Below are 14,405 nucleotides of genomic sequence, written 5' to 3'. Positions count from 1 at the left end.
AGTTAATTTGCTAGAAGAGTTTGAAAAAAGAAATGAAAAACTGTCGAACCTGCAGGTAGACCTTAAACACAACAAGAAAGATTTGTGTCAAAACAAACGGTTGCCGATAGTTCGTTAAAAAAGGAAGTTGATAGACTGAAAAATGGCATTGACCGCAATAATTTAGAAGAAATCAGTGTCTCCCAGGCTATCTTGGTAAGCTCTCGGGCAGTAAGAGATGAACTGAACTGTCATACCAAAGACGTTGAAGCTACAGAAAAAAAGATTGATAACATTCACTAACGAAAGCAAACTCTCATCACATCGCTATTGAAAAAGAAGTCTAAGGAGAACTGATCTCATGCTCGTTGATGCCTTTTAGTTTGATACATATATCTAAATGTTTTTTATCATGCCTATCAAAGGTTCCTTTTTTTGGTGTGATTGATTGTGTTTTATATGCGAAGTTAATAGAAATAAACGATATAGAGAAGCTCAATGAAAAATAAAGATTTGGGGATGATGAATAACGTCTCCGAGATTTCAATAAGATGTACTTCTGACCCTGTAAACTTACATTATTTTGGTCACTATTTGATCACTTTTTCGTCCCAAAAGTCACTTTTTCAACTTTTTTGAGGGGAAAAGTGCATAGGAGCCCTGTGACAGCAACACTATTCTTAAAATACAGTTTGAGATTTTTTTTTTTCACCCCTTCATAATAAATCGGCAGAAGAAAAATTAATCTTTTCAACCTATCGGAGCATTACTGATTAGATTTAATAAGGCTGATTTTGATCATTTGTTTTTTGTTAGCTTATAGAGCAGCCTGAAAGTGATCAGGATTTATCAATGAGAGAATCAATTCGTGAGATGATGGAGAACAATGGAGCCTGGGCTCGTCTGAGTAAAGAAGACTTATTGACCGATTTAAATCGTGAGCTGAAAGCCACGAAGGAGGAATTTTCCCAGAGAAAAGGTAAAGACTTTTGTTGAATTATCTTGTTAAATAATTATAAATTAAGTTACTAATAACGTTAAATAATTATAACTGATAATCATAATCATGAAGAATGACGAGGAATGAGTATAGTATAATCATAGTTTAACCAGATTAGTTAAACTGATTAGCAATCACTTTATTGAAATCATTTTAAAGCTTTGATCTGTGTGCTAAAAAAAACTCAACTTTAAAAAGCTAAATTGAGCAAAAACTAAAATTCAGGAAAAGCTTACGCTCAGTTCGAAAATGTATGCATATATATAATTTCATAAAAATATGTATATATTACCGTTAATGCCTGAAATCTAGTTAATCTTGACATTCACCGGGGAATGTTCGTAATTCTTTTTTCTCTGCTCGGATTCCATTAGCTTTGCAATTCAACTTTTTCAGTCTTATGCAAGCTATGATGGTAAAAGTTAAAGTTAGTTTAGGTTAGGTTAAGTTAGATTAGGCTTGGTTGAATTTGGTTCTAAATATCAGAAATGGGTTAAAAATCTAACTGAAGCTACCATAAACCAACCTATCCTCGTCTGATCTAATCTAATCTAACCTAATGTGTCATCATCAAACCTTGCGTTAAATTGAAAAAATTGACTGGCAACGCTGATTAAATCCAAGAAAAAAAAGATATTTCAGATATTCACTGGTCAATGTTGACATTAACCAATTTGCGGACAGTCACGGTAACATATATATATGTTTAAATTTTTATGTTAACCATCAATAAATCATAGGCAGCGCAATAGCGCTCCCTAAGTGAAGAATGATGTTGGCACAATGTATAATTTATTTTTTGGGTTTTTGTTTTTTGTTTTCCATACCAGGGAACTTTGTATCGAAGGAGTTGTCGTAGAAACTTCGAAATGGACTCATTCGATTGGAAATTGGAGTGGCTAGTGCCCTTTTTAATAGTCGAAAGTGATTGGAGGGCAACTATCCCCCCCCACGCCTATCATTCCCTCAAACACATCCAATTAAAATTTTGAGATAGCCATTTTGTTCACCGTAGTTGATTTCCAGATAGAAAATATGTTTTTGAGGAGGATACTCCCCCACAACCCTCAGGGCAAGGTTTTTAAGTTATGCCCTGGGGGCATATAAGGTTTTTATAGAAGGTGTTGTCGTAAAAACTTCAAAAAAGGCTCATTCGAATGAAAATTCAAAGGACTAGTGCCCTTTTTAACTAGTGCCACTCGCGGTAACATATATATATGTTTAAATTTTTACGTTAACCATCAATAAATCATAGGCAGCGCAATAGCGCTGCCTATGATTGGAAATATATTATGAATGGAAATATTTTGTGTCTCAACCATGCATGTAAGCAGCAGGGGGGCCTATGGACCTCCCCCATCCCCAGAATACTTATTTTTCCTCAATTTCTTGGCAGTTCTTTTCGAATTATTAAATAGATGTTGTTTTTTCAATATTGCTCCACCCCAAAAAATTCCAGCGCACATGTCTGTTTTCAACTGCAAAACTTATATTTTAAAGCTTTTCTTTATTTATGAAACTTCTTGACAGAGCATTATTTTCGTTTAAATGGGACTTACTAGTTCAGGTATGTTTAAAAATTTATGTGGGAATATCTCCCAAGTTTATATGATTATTGGCTAGAGAATAAATCTTTAATGTGAATGTTCCACTATTAATATTGCCACTTCTTTGCTAGATGAGCTTGATGTCAAACGAGGAGGATCAGTCCTCGGAGATTTCCAAAGTGAAGCTTCAAATCCTAGCTCACTTTCAGCTAGAAGAAGTGGTCCACCAGGTACTCAATCTAGATGCGCTTCTGCACTTGGTTGGGGTGGATTTCGGGGTGAGTTTAATCCCTTCGTTTCTTTTGCAGTCTTTTACGTTGCTATTCAAATATTTCAAATTAATAATATCTGAAGAATTCCTAACTTAGAATGGGATGCATCGTAACGTATAATTAGAAGATGAATAAATTCAATTTGTAGCGCTATGAGTTAAATTTACATTAAGGCCACGGGTGCCAGTCGAGGGAGGGGAAACTGCCCTTCCCTTTAGATTTTGAAAAACATTTTTTTTTTTTTGGCATTATCATTGAAAAATACCTATTTGTGTATTTTCCTTGTAAAAATTCGGAAAAACAACAAATTTACCTCCCCTCCCCCCTACATTTTCGTGAGGGTATGATCAAGAGCGTCAGTGAGTTTTTGTGTGGACTCTTTTTCCTTCGCACTAAAAAAAAAATTAGCTAAAATTAATAAGCTAGAAATGTCAAGATTTATGCACAATAGTTATGTAACCAGGAGCGTCGATATATCCTAAATATTCTGAAAAACATAAACTAAAAAAGGGAGGATTTGGCGTAATGATATGAAGTGTGTGAGGGGTAAAGGCTCAAGTTTTTGCAAGGGACATAAGCGTGGGCTGCCAACTATAGCGAGTGAAGTAGATGGAAGGACACAATGTCAGTGAGGCTGTGATTGCCTGGGCTGAAGGCTCAGGTGACTGGACGGAAGCCACAAAGACTCGACCGAACAGGCTTTATGCTAGATAAAGCTGTCGACTTGGGTAAGGAAAGCGAGGAGACATCAGACTTTTTTTCTAGATGTTGAAGGTTCAAACCCGTCATTGCTGAGGGACGAAGGCCAGAACAGAAGCTGGCGAAGCCGACTGTTTGTAAGCTAAAGAGCCCGCGAGGCTTCCTCTGTTGCTATATATATATATATATATATATATATATATATATATATATATATATATATATATATATATATATATATATATATATATATATATATATATATATATATATATATATATATATATATATATATATATATATATATATATATATATATATATATATATATATATATATATATACATATACATATATATATACATGTATATATGTATATATGTATATATATATATATATATATATATATATATATATATATATATATATATATATATATATATATATATATATATATATATATATATATATATATATATATATATATATATTCTTTTTCTTCTTGTCAAACAACATGTATTTTCATCCGTATTTTTCTTCTTTTTTCTTTTAACTCAAAAGGTTAGAAAATTAATAGCTGATAAGACTTTCAAAATATTAAATTAGCTATTTGCAATGACACTCAAATATCAATTAACTGGCTTGTAAAAATTAAAACAATTGCTACCAACTGTTTATTTTTCTTGAAATAAAATTATTCATTATCAGCATTTTTAGTAAAACTTTCTTAGTTATAAACTATGTAGGACTTTCTGTTTTACGTTCCTGTCTCTCACTAGGACCATCAGCTTCCCAAACAAGTTCTTACGTCTCTGTTTCTCACTATGACCCTCAGCTTAGTTTTTACGTCCCTGTTTGTCACTAGGACCATCAGCTTCCCATACAAGTTTCTACGTCCCCGTTTCTCACTTAAGCCATCAGCTTACCATACAAGTTTTTACGTCCCTGTTTCTCAATAGGACCATCAGCTTCCTATACGAGTTTTTACCTCCCTGTTTCTTACTAGGACCATCAGCTTCCCATACAAGTTTTTATGTCCCTGTTTCTCACTAGGGCCATCAGCTTTCCTACAAGTTTTTAAGTCCCTATTTCTCACTAGGACCAACAGCTTCCCATACAAGTTTACACGTCCCTGTTTCTCACTAGGACCATCAGTTTCCCATACAAGTTTTTATATCCCTGTTTCTCACTAGGACCATCAGTTTCCCATACAAATTTTTATGTCCCTGTTTCTCACTAGGACCATCAACTTGCCATGCAAGTTTTTATGTCCCTGATTCTCACTAGGACCATCAGCTTCATATACAAGTTTTACGCCCCATACCTTCTCAAGACCAGAACAAAATTAGCGCTTTACTGAAAACAAAATACGTTTGAAGTGTTTTCACTTTTGTTACTTTCATAAATAAAAAAGCATCAAAACTTTAAGGAATAAATATCAGTAAATGTCAATTAAACTGACAAACCACGGTCTTTTGTTTGTTTGGTTTTTGTTTTTTGTTTTTCAGTAAAGCGCAAATTGTGTTCTGGTCTTGAGAAGGTATGAGGGTTATCAGCCCTACTCATCTTAATTTTTGCTCGTTTTGGGTTTGATTCGGGTATTTATTGTAATTTCTGTTCGTTTTGAGTTTCATTTATTTATTGATAGTGATTTGTGGGAGTTTTATGCTTGGAAGATTATTTGACTTTATTTTTGCTCAGTCTTGGCTTAATGGAGCTCTTTACTTTTCTTTGAAAAACTTGTTTTGTCGAAGAAATTAATTTCATGTTTTTTAAATTAATTTCTCATTAGGGCCATCAGCTTCCCATACAAGTTTTACTTCGGGCTGGTCAATTAATCTTCAGAGGCAGTGGAGCATTAGAAGTGATAGTCAAGCTGCGACACCAGTCCTAGCGACGGCCAGTGCGGGTAAACTACATCTTTGCTAAAGGAATGCAATCCTTTTCTCATGTCAAAGTTTAGACTAATATGCATCATTTTCAGCAATATTTCAATTTTTTACGTTTGGATTAATGTAATATTTTCTATCTATGTATGATGAAAACGATGTGCAGTTGACGACTTGAGGACTTTAATTAATACGAAATTGAGAGCTTTCTCTTACAAAAGAAAAGTACTTTCGAAATTCCTACGGAATTAATAACATATTCTCTTCATCAATGTCGTCGATTGGAGGGAGAAGGAGAGGGCATGAGCCCCTAAATTTTTTACCCTCCCCCTTAGATCTTGAAAAATTCATTTTTTAAGGGTGTTTTCTATTGAATAATGCCTTTTTTGCTATTTTCATTGACAAAAATTGGAAAAAACAACAAAACGCCCCAGGCCCCCTCCCCCCTCTAAATTTTCGTGAATTGACGCCAGTGCTCTTTATGAACAATGAATTGTGTTTTTTTTTTTATCTTTTTTTTAGTTTTTAACAACTTAACTACCTAATTCAGTTAAATACAATTGTTGGCCTACGAATATATGCAGATCTTGCATGTAGTGTCAGAAAGACTCCCATGAGGCTCATTATGAAAGTAGCAGCTTATCATGGTGTAAAAAATATTTTGTAATAATTTGCTTCTCAGTATTCTATTTCTGAAGCCTGTCAACATCCTTTGTCCTGAAGTAGATTTTGTGGGTAATTTTTTTTTTATTATTATTATTAATTTATCACCATTTACAGTTCCCCAAAAATCACAGCATCATAGTATTCTCGATTTGGCCGTAACTATTGTTTTGCGCATAAATACCTCTCTTTCTCTCTCTTTTTTACCTCATGCTTAGAATCAGATCTTCAATAAGAGTTTCAAATTATTATGTTTAATTTGAAGCCTTTACAGACGAAATCCGCTTTTGTTTAACTCTACATATATGTTATTTTTCAATTGAATTGAACTGAAAAAAAGAACTATATATGAGCTTTTTTCTTGAATAATCATACTATCATTGCACTTTCCTTTTATTACCTCCTTTTCACTTTTTGCACTTTCTTTCAAACTTTCAGAGCCTCGATTGACATTGGCCGAAAAGCTAGCACGTAGAACAAGCTATGCAGGAGAGCATGCTATCTCAAATTTTCATGCACCAGGTTCGAATCTTTCCTATTTTCTTTTTTTCTCATTTCGTTTTTCATCCCTTACTTTTTACTGAAACAGCGCATCTATATTATCCTGGAATCTGCTACATCGAATTTTCGTGCAAGAACTCAATTTTTCCTATTTTCTTCTCTCTTTTCTTTATGTCTCTTTTATATACATTGAAGCAATACACGAAGGCGATATATTTTCATATCGCCTTCGAGCATGCTATCTCAAATTCTCATGCACCAGGTTCGAATCTTTCCTATTTTCTTTTTTTCTCATTTCGTTTTTCATCCCTTACTTTTTACTGAAACAGCGCATCTATATTATCCTGGAATCTGCTACATCGAATTTTCGTGCAAGAACTCAATTTTTCCTATTTTCTTCTCTCTTTTCTGTATGTCTCTTTTATATACATTGAAGCAATACACGAAGGCGATATATTTTCATATCGCCTTCGAGCATGCTATCTCAAATTCTCATGCACCAGGTTCGAATCTTTCCTATTTTCTTTTTTTCTCATTTCGTTTTTCATCCCTTACTTTTTACTCGTATGTACGTTGAAACAGCGCGTCTGTTTTATCCTGAAATCTGCTACATCGAATTTTTGTGCAAGAACTCAATTTTCCCTATTTTCTTCTCTCTTTTCTTCATTTGTCTTTTATATACATTGAAGCACTACGCGATGGCGATATGTTTTCGTACAAAAATGTACGTTTTTATTATATAAAGAAAAAGCATTACAGGCAAGAAAGGCCTTTTCTGTGACAATACAAATGCCTGGTTCATAGGAAATTTTTTCAGCCGACAAAAAAAAACTCACAAAACAAAACTAAAAAAAAACTCACAAAACAAAAAAAAAAACACTTACAGAAAAAAAACTCAATTAAGGATGACTATCATAATATATGATTTAGAACATTGCCATAGTTTCTAATTCTATTGACTTTAACACATGTTAAAATCTAGCAGCAAATCAGAAATTTTTTTGCACACAAAATTATTGCCCCCATCTAGAAAATGGCGAAGATGGCTAAGTGGTTTCTAATGGGCTATTCTTTCAAAACAATTTCTCTGGAACGTTTTTAGACAGCATGATGTTTTTTTTTATCTGACGGATTGTCTTTTTTTCATTTTATCATTTATTTGATAGGAAGGGCATTTTCGTCTGAAAGCATATCAGAGGCAACGCTGTAGCGTTGCCTATAGCTCCAATGTTTTTTGTTTTTTTTTTCCAGAGGCACTTCATATAGAAGGGGTTGTCGTAGAAGCTTCAAAGGGGGCTCATTCGATTGGAAATCGAGAGTTCTAGTGCCCTTTTTAATAGTCAAAAGTGTTTGGAGGGTAAATAGCCCCCCCCCCCCCGCCCATCATTCCCCCAAACACATCCAATCAAAATTTTTAGATAGGCATTTTGTTCAGCGTAGTTGATTTCCAGATGAAAAATATATTTTTGAGGAGGATACTCCCCCACAACCCTGAGGGCAAGGGTTTTAAGTTATGCCCAGGGGGCATATAAGGTTTTTATAGAAAGCGTTGTCGTAGAAACTTCAAAACAGGCTCATTCGATTAGATTTTAAAGAGCTATTGCCCTTTTTAATAGTCGAAAGTGATTGGAGTGTAACTATCCCCCTCCGCCCCCCCCACGCCCATCATTTCCCCAAACACACCCAATCAAAATTTTCAGATAGCCATTTTGTTCAGCGTAGTTGATTTCCATATAGAAAATACATTTTTGAGGAGGACACTCCCTCACAACCCTCAGGGCAAGGGTTTTAAGTTTTGCCCTGGGGGCATATAAGGTTTTTATAGAAGGCGTTGTCGTAGAAACTTCAAAACAGGCTCATTCGATTGGAAATTCAAGGGCTAGTGCCCTTTTTAATAGTCAAAAGTGATTGAAGGGCAACTCGGGCCCCCCCCCCCTCCCACGCCCATCATTCCCCCAAACACATCCAATCAAACTTTTGAGATGGCCACTTTGTTCAGTGTAGTTGATTTCCAGATATAAAATATGTTTTTGAGGAGGACACTCCCCCACAACCCTTAGAGCAAGAGTTTTAAGTTATGCCCTGGGAGCATGTAAGGTTTTTATAGAAGGCGTTGTCATAGAAACTCCAAAACAGGCTCATTCAATTGGAAATTCAAAGGGCTAGTGCCTTATTGATAGTCGACTGTGATTGGAGGGCAACTAGCCCCCCCCACGCCCATCATTCCCCCAAACACCTCCAATCAAAATTGTGAGATAGCCATCTTGTTCAGCGTAGTTGATTTCCAGATAGAAAATATGTTTTTGAGGAGGAAACTCCCCCACAACCCTCAGGGCAAGGGTTTTAAGTTATGCCCTGGGGATATATAAGGTTTTTATAGAAGGCGGTGTCGTAGAAACTTCAAAAAGCCTCATTCGATCGAGGGCTAGTGCCCTTTGTAATAGTTGAAAGTGATTCGAGGGTAACTAACCCCCCTCTCACGCCCATTTTTTCCCCAAACACATCCAATCAAAATGTTAAGACAGCCATTTTATTAAACATAGTTTTAAGTTCTGGAAATTAGGTCTTTGAGGATTACAACTCCCCCAAATCCCTCAGGGCAAGGGTTGTAATTTAAGGATTCTACGAATCCTTCATATTATTTCTTATGGAAGGGATGCTCGTATAAACTTTAGAGAGGGCTCATTTGATTGAAAATTGAAAGTTCTTGTTCACTTTTTTAGATTCAAAAGAAATTGAAAGGCAATTAGCCCCTCTCCCTCGTACACGCCCTAAATGTATCAGATAAACATTTTGAGACGTACATTTTTCTAAAATAGTTCAAAGCTCTGATTACAAAAAACTCCGGTGTCGACGGAGCCCACCAGGGCCCAGGGGTAGGCGTTGTAGGTTATGCCCTGGGGCATAACTTATTAAGGGGGGTTGATAACTTATGGGAAGGTGTATGAGAAGAACACATAGGAAATCTATTATAATTATCAAATTATAAGGTTAAAATACATACTCTGTGATAAATGCAACATCGCTTTGGCACACAAATTCCTATTAAGGTCAATTCCAAACAGTCATGATCCCTTTATGTCAGCAAGTGAAATGGTCTAAGCCCCCTTATTGGAGCTATTTTTTCAATCCATTCATTGTTGTCAATCGCTGTCCACAAGTTATGCAAGCTGTTTATTGTTCATGTATAAGGTTTTTATCAAAGAGGTAATAGTATATACTTTTAAAAAAGCCTCATTCGTTTTAAATTTAAATTTATTGATCCGTTTTTTAAATTAAATAATAATTGGACATTAAGCACCCCCCCCCCCCATGCCATAAAAACTTTAAACTTTTTGAAATCAAAAAATAACAAAAATGAATTAAAAAAACTTTCCGAAAAATAAGTTTTTAAAAGAAAAGTAAAGTCAATTTTAAACTTAAGCTCAGGAGGTACAATACCTGTTAAAATTCAAACTCAAAACGACCAGAAATTACTATTAAAGAATAAATGAAACCCAAAACGAACAGAAATAAAATAAAAAATCATAGCCAAAAACATACAACAAGTAATAATATAAATGAATAAATAGATCTTAAAGCGAGTAATGCTTACATTGAATATGAAAATCAAGCTTAAAATGAAAACAAATATTTTGCTATTAAAGTATAAATGAAACTTAAAACGAACAGAAAGTAAATAGACAATCAATGCAAACAAACATACAATATATATATTAATTTAAATGAATAAATAAATCTTAAAACGAGTGAAAATTAAATTGAATATGCAAGTCAAATTTGAATCGAATAAAAATAACTACAAACAAGAGTTTGGGTATCGCCTCACTGCAGAAGCCTAAAACCTACTGCGTCATTGGCGCTTTACTGAAAACAATTCTTTGAAATATTTTCACTTTTTTAACTTTAAGAAATCAAAAATTAATTAAGATTTTAGGGAATAAATATCAGCATATGTATATTAAATTTATACACCAGTTTGTACACGTATTAAGCATGCATTTCGTTTGTTTTTCTCTATAATTTTGTTGTGTATTATTCATTTGGGAAGAGCCCTGTTTTTTTATGTACACAACATGTGAAAGTCTTTTGCAGGAAAATCTTTGAATAACAAATAGGTTTGTCTGTTATTTAAGCATAAAAATTCCAAAATTAGAGCAGAATTATGCCCTGATACAATAGAACCTACGTGAAAATAATTTCAGTTTATTACAATGACAGTTGAGGCGCAGGAACCTTTTGTGTCAATCTCAGCATTCGTTTTTTCTCTTTACTAAAATTTGGGACTTGATTTCGTCTTTTCTGAAACTGAAGACTCACGGTAATCGATACAAACTAATACTTATAAAACTAGGTTCTAGACTAGTATTAATTGCTGAAACCCTTTGTTATCAGAAAAGGGAGAATCAAAGTCTGTAGACACCTGTCCACCTATACATACTTACTAGCTTTATGGAAACAATATGATTGAAAATATATAGGCTACCATGCTGAAGGTAAAATATTCAGGCATTTGGGAAAGACTTAATAACAAAATCCTTGCTTTAAAGGTTATTTTACTTGACCTAGAATTTGGTATGTTTCTTGAGGATGCCTTTAAGTATTAAGATAGCTTTTCTTCATTTATCTGAGTTTCTGCATTCACGCCTCTTTGTGATGCTTTTGCTGAAATTTAGTTTTAAGGGTTTCTCCTTAGTACATTTGCAAGTTGAAAATGTACCAAAAAATGCATCGGCTCAACAAAAGAACCATTCTCTGGAATTTAGTTAAAAAGATTTATCACCTAGTGGTAGGTCAAGGAGTGGTAGGTCAAGTGGATGTGCTTCCCTGGAAAAGTTGATCTGAGTACACCAATAAGGAAATTACAGATTCCTGTCATTCGACAGCATTCACCTAAAACTTTAAAGGAATTTCGTAAAATTTTACTCTAAGTGCTGTGGAATAAAGAAGTTTCAGCGGGATAATTTAATAACACTTCTTTTAAAAACGTGCATGGTGACCTATATAATTAGTGATTGGGCTTATCGATTTGCTTGACCTTTTACTTAAGAATATGTCAGCAACTCAGTACCACTAGAATAAAAAATGTCACTTAGACGGTTTTAGTAACGCCATTGAATTCTGTCACTTTTTGTTTTAGTACAGCCATTTCTGAATGTAATTTTATTTATTTGAATGTCATTTCGTGTTTTATTTGTCACTTTTACGCTTGTATGCTCGTTTGCTTATGATTCACATTCTGTTGCCCAGTCTATTTTTGGTAAAGTCTGAGACAATACTGTACTAGGGGTGGTGTTGGGACATAAGCATTGTTGCTAAGGGGGAGGGGGTTAGGGCTTGTGTCCCTAGATTCTTTGCCCCCATGCTAAATTTTGAAAAATACCTTTTTTGGGGTGGATTTTCATTGAAAATGTCTTTGTTTGGTTCTTTCATTGAAAAAAAAAAATAAAAAATGACAAACTCTCCCCCCCCCCAAATTTTGGTGAAACAACGCCACTGTACATAAGCCCAATGGAAACATGTCCTGGTGTTCCAAAAGTATAAAGATGTACGGTTTCCAATGACCACAAGAAAAGGCTGGACATTACGAAAAAATTGCAACGAAATGGATTGAGCAGTCTTTAGCTGACAACTACGCTCTTTAACTGACAATAGCCAAGGTTTCAAATCCTTGACGTTTATGCGATATTGCTTATTAATATAGATCATTCGAAATTTCGGAACAAAAGCTTAAATCCCACTAATTTGCTCGTGACTTAATAGTGATATTTCAGTGTCATTTTACTATACTCTTGGAATTTAATACAAGTAAATTCTTAGAGTGATGCTGTTAATCGTTGGGAGCACTCTAATCTTGCTGTGACATTTTTGTGTAGCATTATTTCCATCACTAGTCTTAAATTATATTATTCTTCCAACAAACTATAAATAATAAAAAAAAAGCCTGGCACCTGCATGTTCCTATTTCTGTCACAATCTTTATTGTAGGTCAAACTAGAAGAAGTGCTTCGTCTGAACCTCGCTTACATAGACGCTCCTGGATAGGTTACAACCCAGGTATATTACTAAAACCAACTCTTCTTCCATTTGTTCGTCGCGGTGCATGTCGCTAGCTTGTTCAGGATTAAACCCACGGAGCGTGCGAAACTGATGAGAGTAAACTCAAATTCAATTCAACCAGTGCAATTTAGAGCTAACCAGCAAAATCATAAAGTTAACAATTAAGACCTAAATAAGAATATTAATTGTCTTTAATTTACTATTGCTTTACACCAGGTAGGAGATAAAAAAAATCCTTTTTGATAGAAGAGCACAATAAGTTTATTTGTGAACTTCTCTTATAGCCTATGTTCTGAACGCCAGCCCAGTCAGAACTGTTTTATAGCCCCAGAAAAACTAAAAGAAAAATAATATGCTTAGTTTAAAAAACTTTCGGGCTGGAGCCAAAGAAACATTGGCGTATAATAAAATTACAAATAATTAAATTCAAACTCGTTTTAATAGTGTCTAGCTATAATGGATAGCTCTGCAGAGTCAGAAGCACTGTTAATTTTTAGTTTCAGTTATTTCCATGTTAAGGCGCTTGAATATCTTCTCATCACTTTCTCATTCTCTTTTATAAAACAATTATTTGTCCTTCTGTTTATTGCTGTATTCTTATGCTTCTTTCCTTATCTCTCTTTCTTTCTTCCTTTTTTGTCGTTTTTCCCGCATCTGTCCTTTCTAAGCTATTTGGAAACCGTAGAAAAGGGACTTCAAAAGTCATGCCCAAATGAACATGAGTAGCTCCTAAGATCATTTATATGTGGTCCTTTCCCTAAATCAACACATTGAAATTTTAAAGCTTTTCATATAATGTATTAAAGGTAATCATTTGGTAATCATCTATGAACTTCAGTCTTGACTAGGTGCTATTACATAGGCTAACTACTTTTTCGTGGGAAATAGGTCAGGTCTTCATCCATCATAAGCAATTAAGAAACCACTAGATTAGAACACAATCTAGGAGGAAATACACATCCACAATGGCAGAGTCTGGTGCTATGACACAGTTTGTGTTTGCTTGTATGACACATTTTGTGTTTGATTGTGTAGCACGTATCATAGTACCCGACAGTTGACCTACGGTGATAATGATTTTTCTATATCTGAATGGTTTTTTAATTATTATATGATGTACTTACTAAGAATAGTACCATCAAATAAGCAGTAAAACTGATTTATGAACAGTCTCACAACCTAAAAATTGCCATTGCACTAGTGCTGAAACATGGTGAATCGCTTTGAAAAGCTGCTACGGGTCATGGCATACAATTTAAGACTTAGAACCAATATGTCCGGGAACGTAGAAGTGTATATTTGAGCCTAGTGAAGAAAAATTCCTTTCAGAATATTTGTGTCATGCATCTAAGATGCACCACGGCCTTACTACAATCAGCTTAAGAAAAGTGTCTATGATTTTGCGATCGAAAACAAAAAGTAAATCCCTTCATCTTGGCTCGAACACTAAAAGTTTGGTAAATACTGGTATTACGGGTTAATGAAGATACACCTTGAACTCAGCTTGAGAAAACCAAAAGCTTGACACGAGCCACTAGCTTCAACAGAGAGATTGTAAACATCTTCTATGATAATCTTTACAGATTCCTTAGAAAGCATAAGTTTGGCCTAGAAAATATATATAATGTTGAAAAGACAGGTTTAACAACAGTCCATGTTCCCTCAAATGTAATTGCAGATAAGGGTGTGAAATATATTACTGACTGGAAATGTATTACTGACTTTTCCACCACATTCCAGTCATGAACTTCAATCATTGGAGTTTTAGGTCTATGGTCCACTGAAGGGCTATTAC

The 14,405-nt window shown here is 34.5% G+C and overlaps 1 protein-coding gene across 2 annotated transcripts in view; it reads left to right on the top strand.

Moving 5' to 3' along the window:
• unc80 (unc80, NALCN channel complex subunit) overlaps positions 1-14,405 on the top strand; it is a 380,168-nt gene that overhangs the window by 352,348 nt on the left and 13,415 nt on the right. For both annotated transcript variants that reach the window (XM_089101793.1, XM_089101792.1), the window contains 5 exons: positions 796-958; positions 2,658-2,804; positions 5,290-5,406; positions 6,488-6,571; positions 12,539-12,607. In XM_089101793.1, coding sequence (XP_088957919.1) covers positions 796-958; positions 2,658-2,804; positions 5,290-5,406; positions 6,488-6,571; positions 12,539-12,607 — 580 coding nt within the window. The remainder of the gene's footprint in view (positions 1-795; positions 959-2,657; positions 2,805-5,289; positions 5,407-6,487; positions 6,572-12,538; positions 12,608-14,405) is intronic.

This window comes from Artemia sp. Qi Xiang Cuo, chromosome 15 (genome assembly GCF_049724085.1).
Source record: "Artemia sp. Qi Xiang Cuo chromosome 15, ASM4972408v1, whole genome shotgun sequence".
Lineage (NCBI taxonomy): Eukaryota > Metazoa > Arthropoda > Branchiopoda > Anostraca > Artemiidae > Artemia > Artemia sp. Qi Xiang Cuo.
The sequence above is the reverse complement of the archived record's forward strand: the minus strand, read 5'-3'. Positions and strand labels throughout refer to the sequence as shown.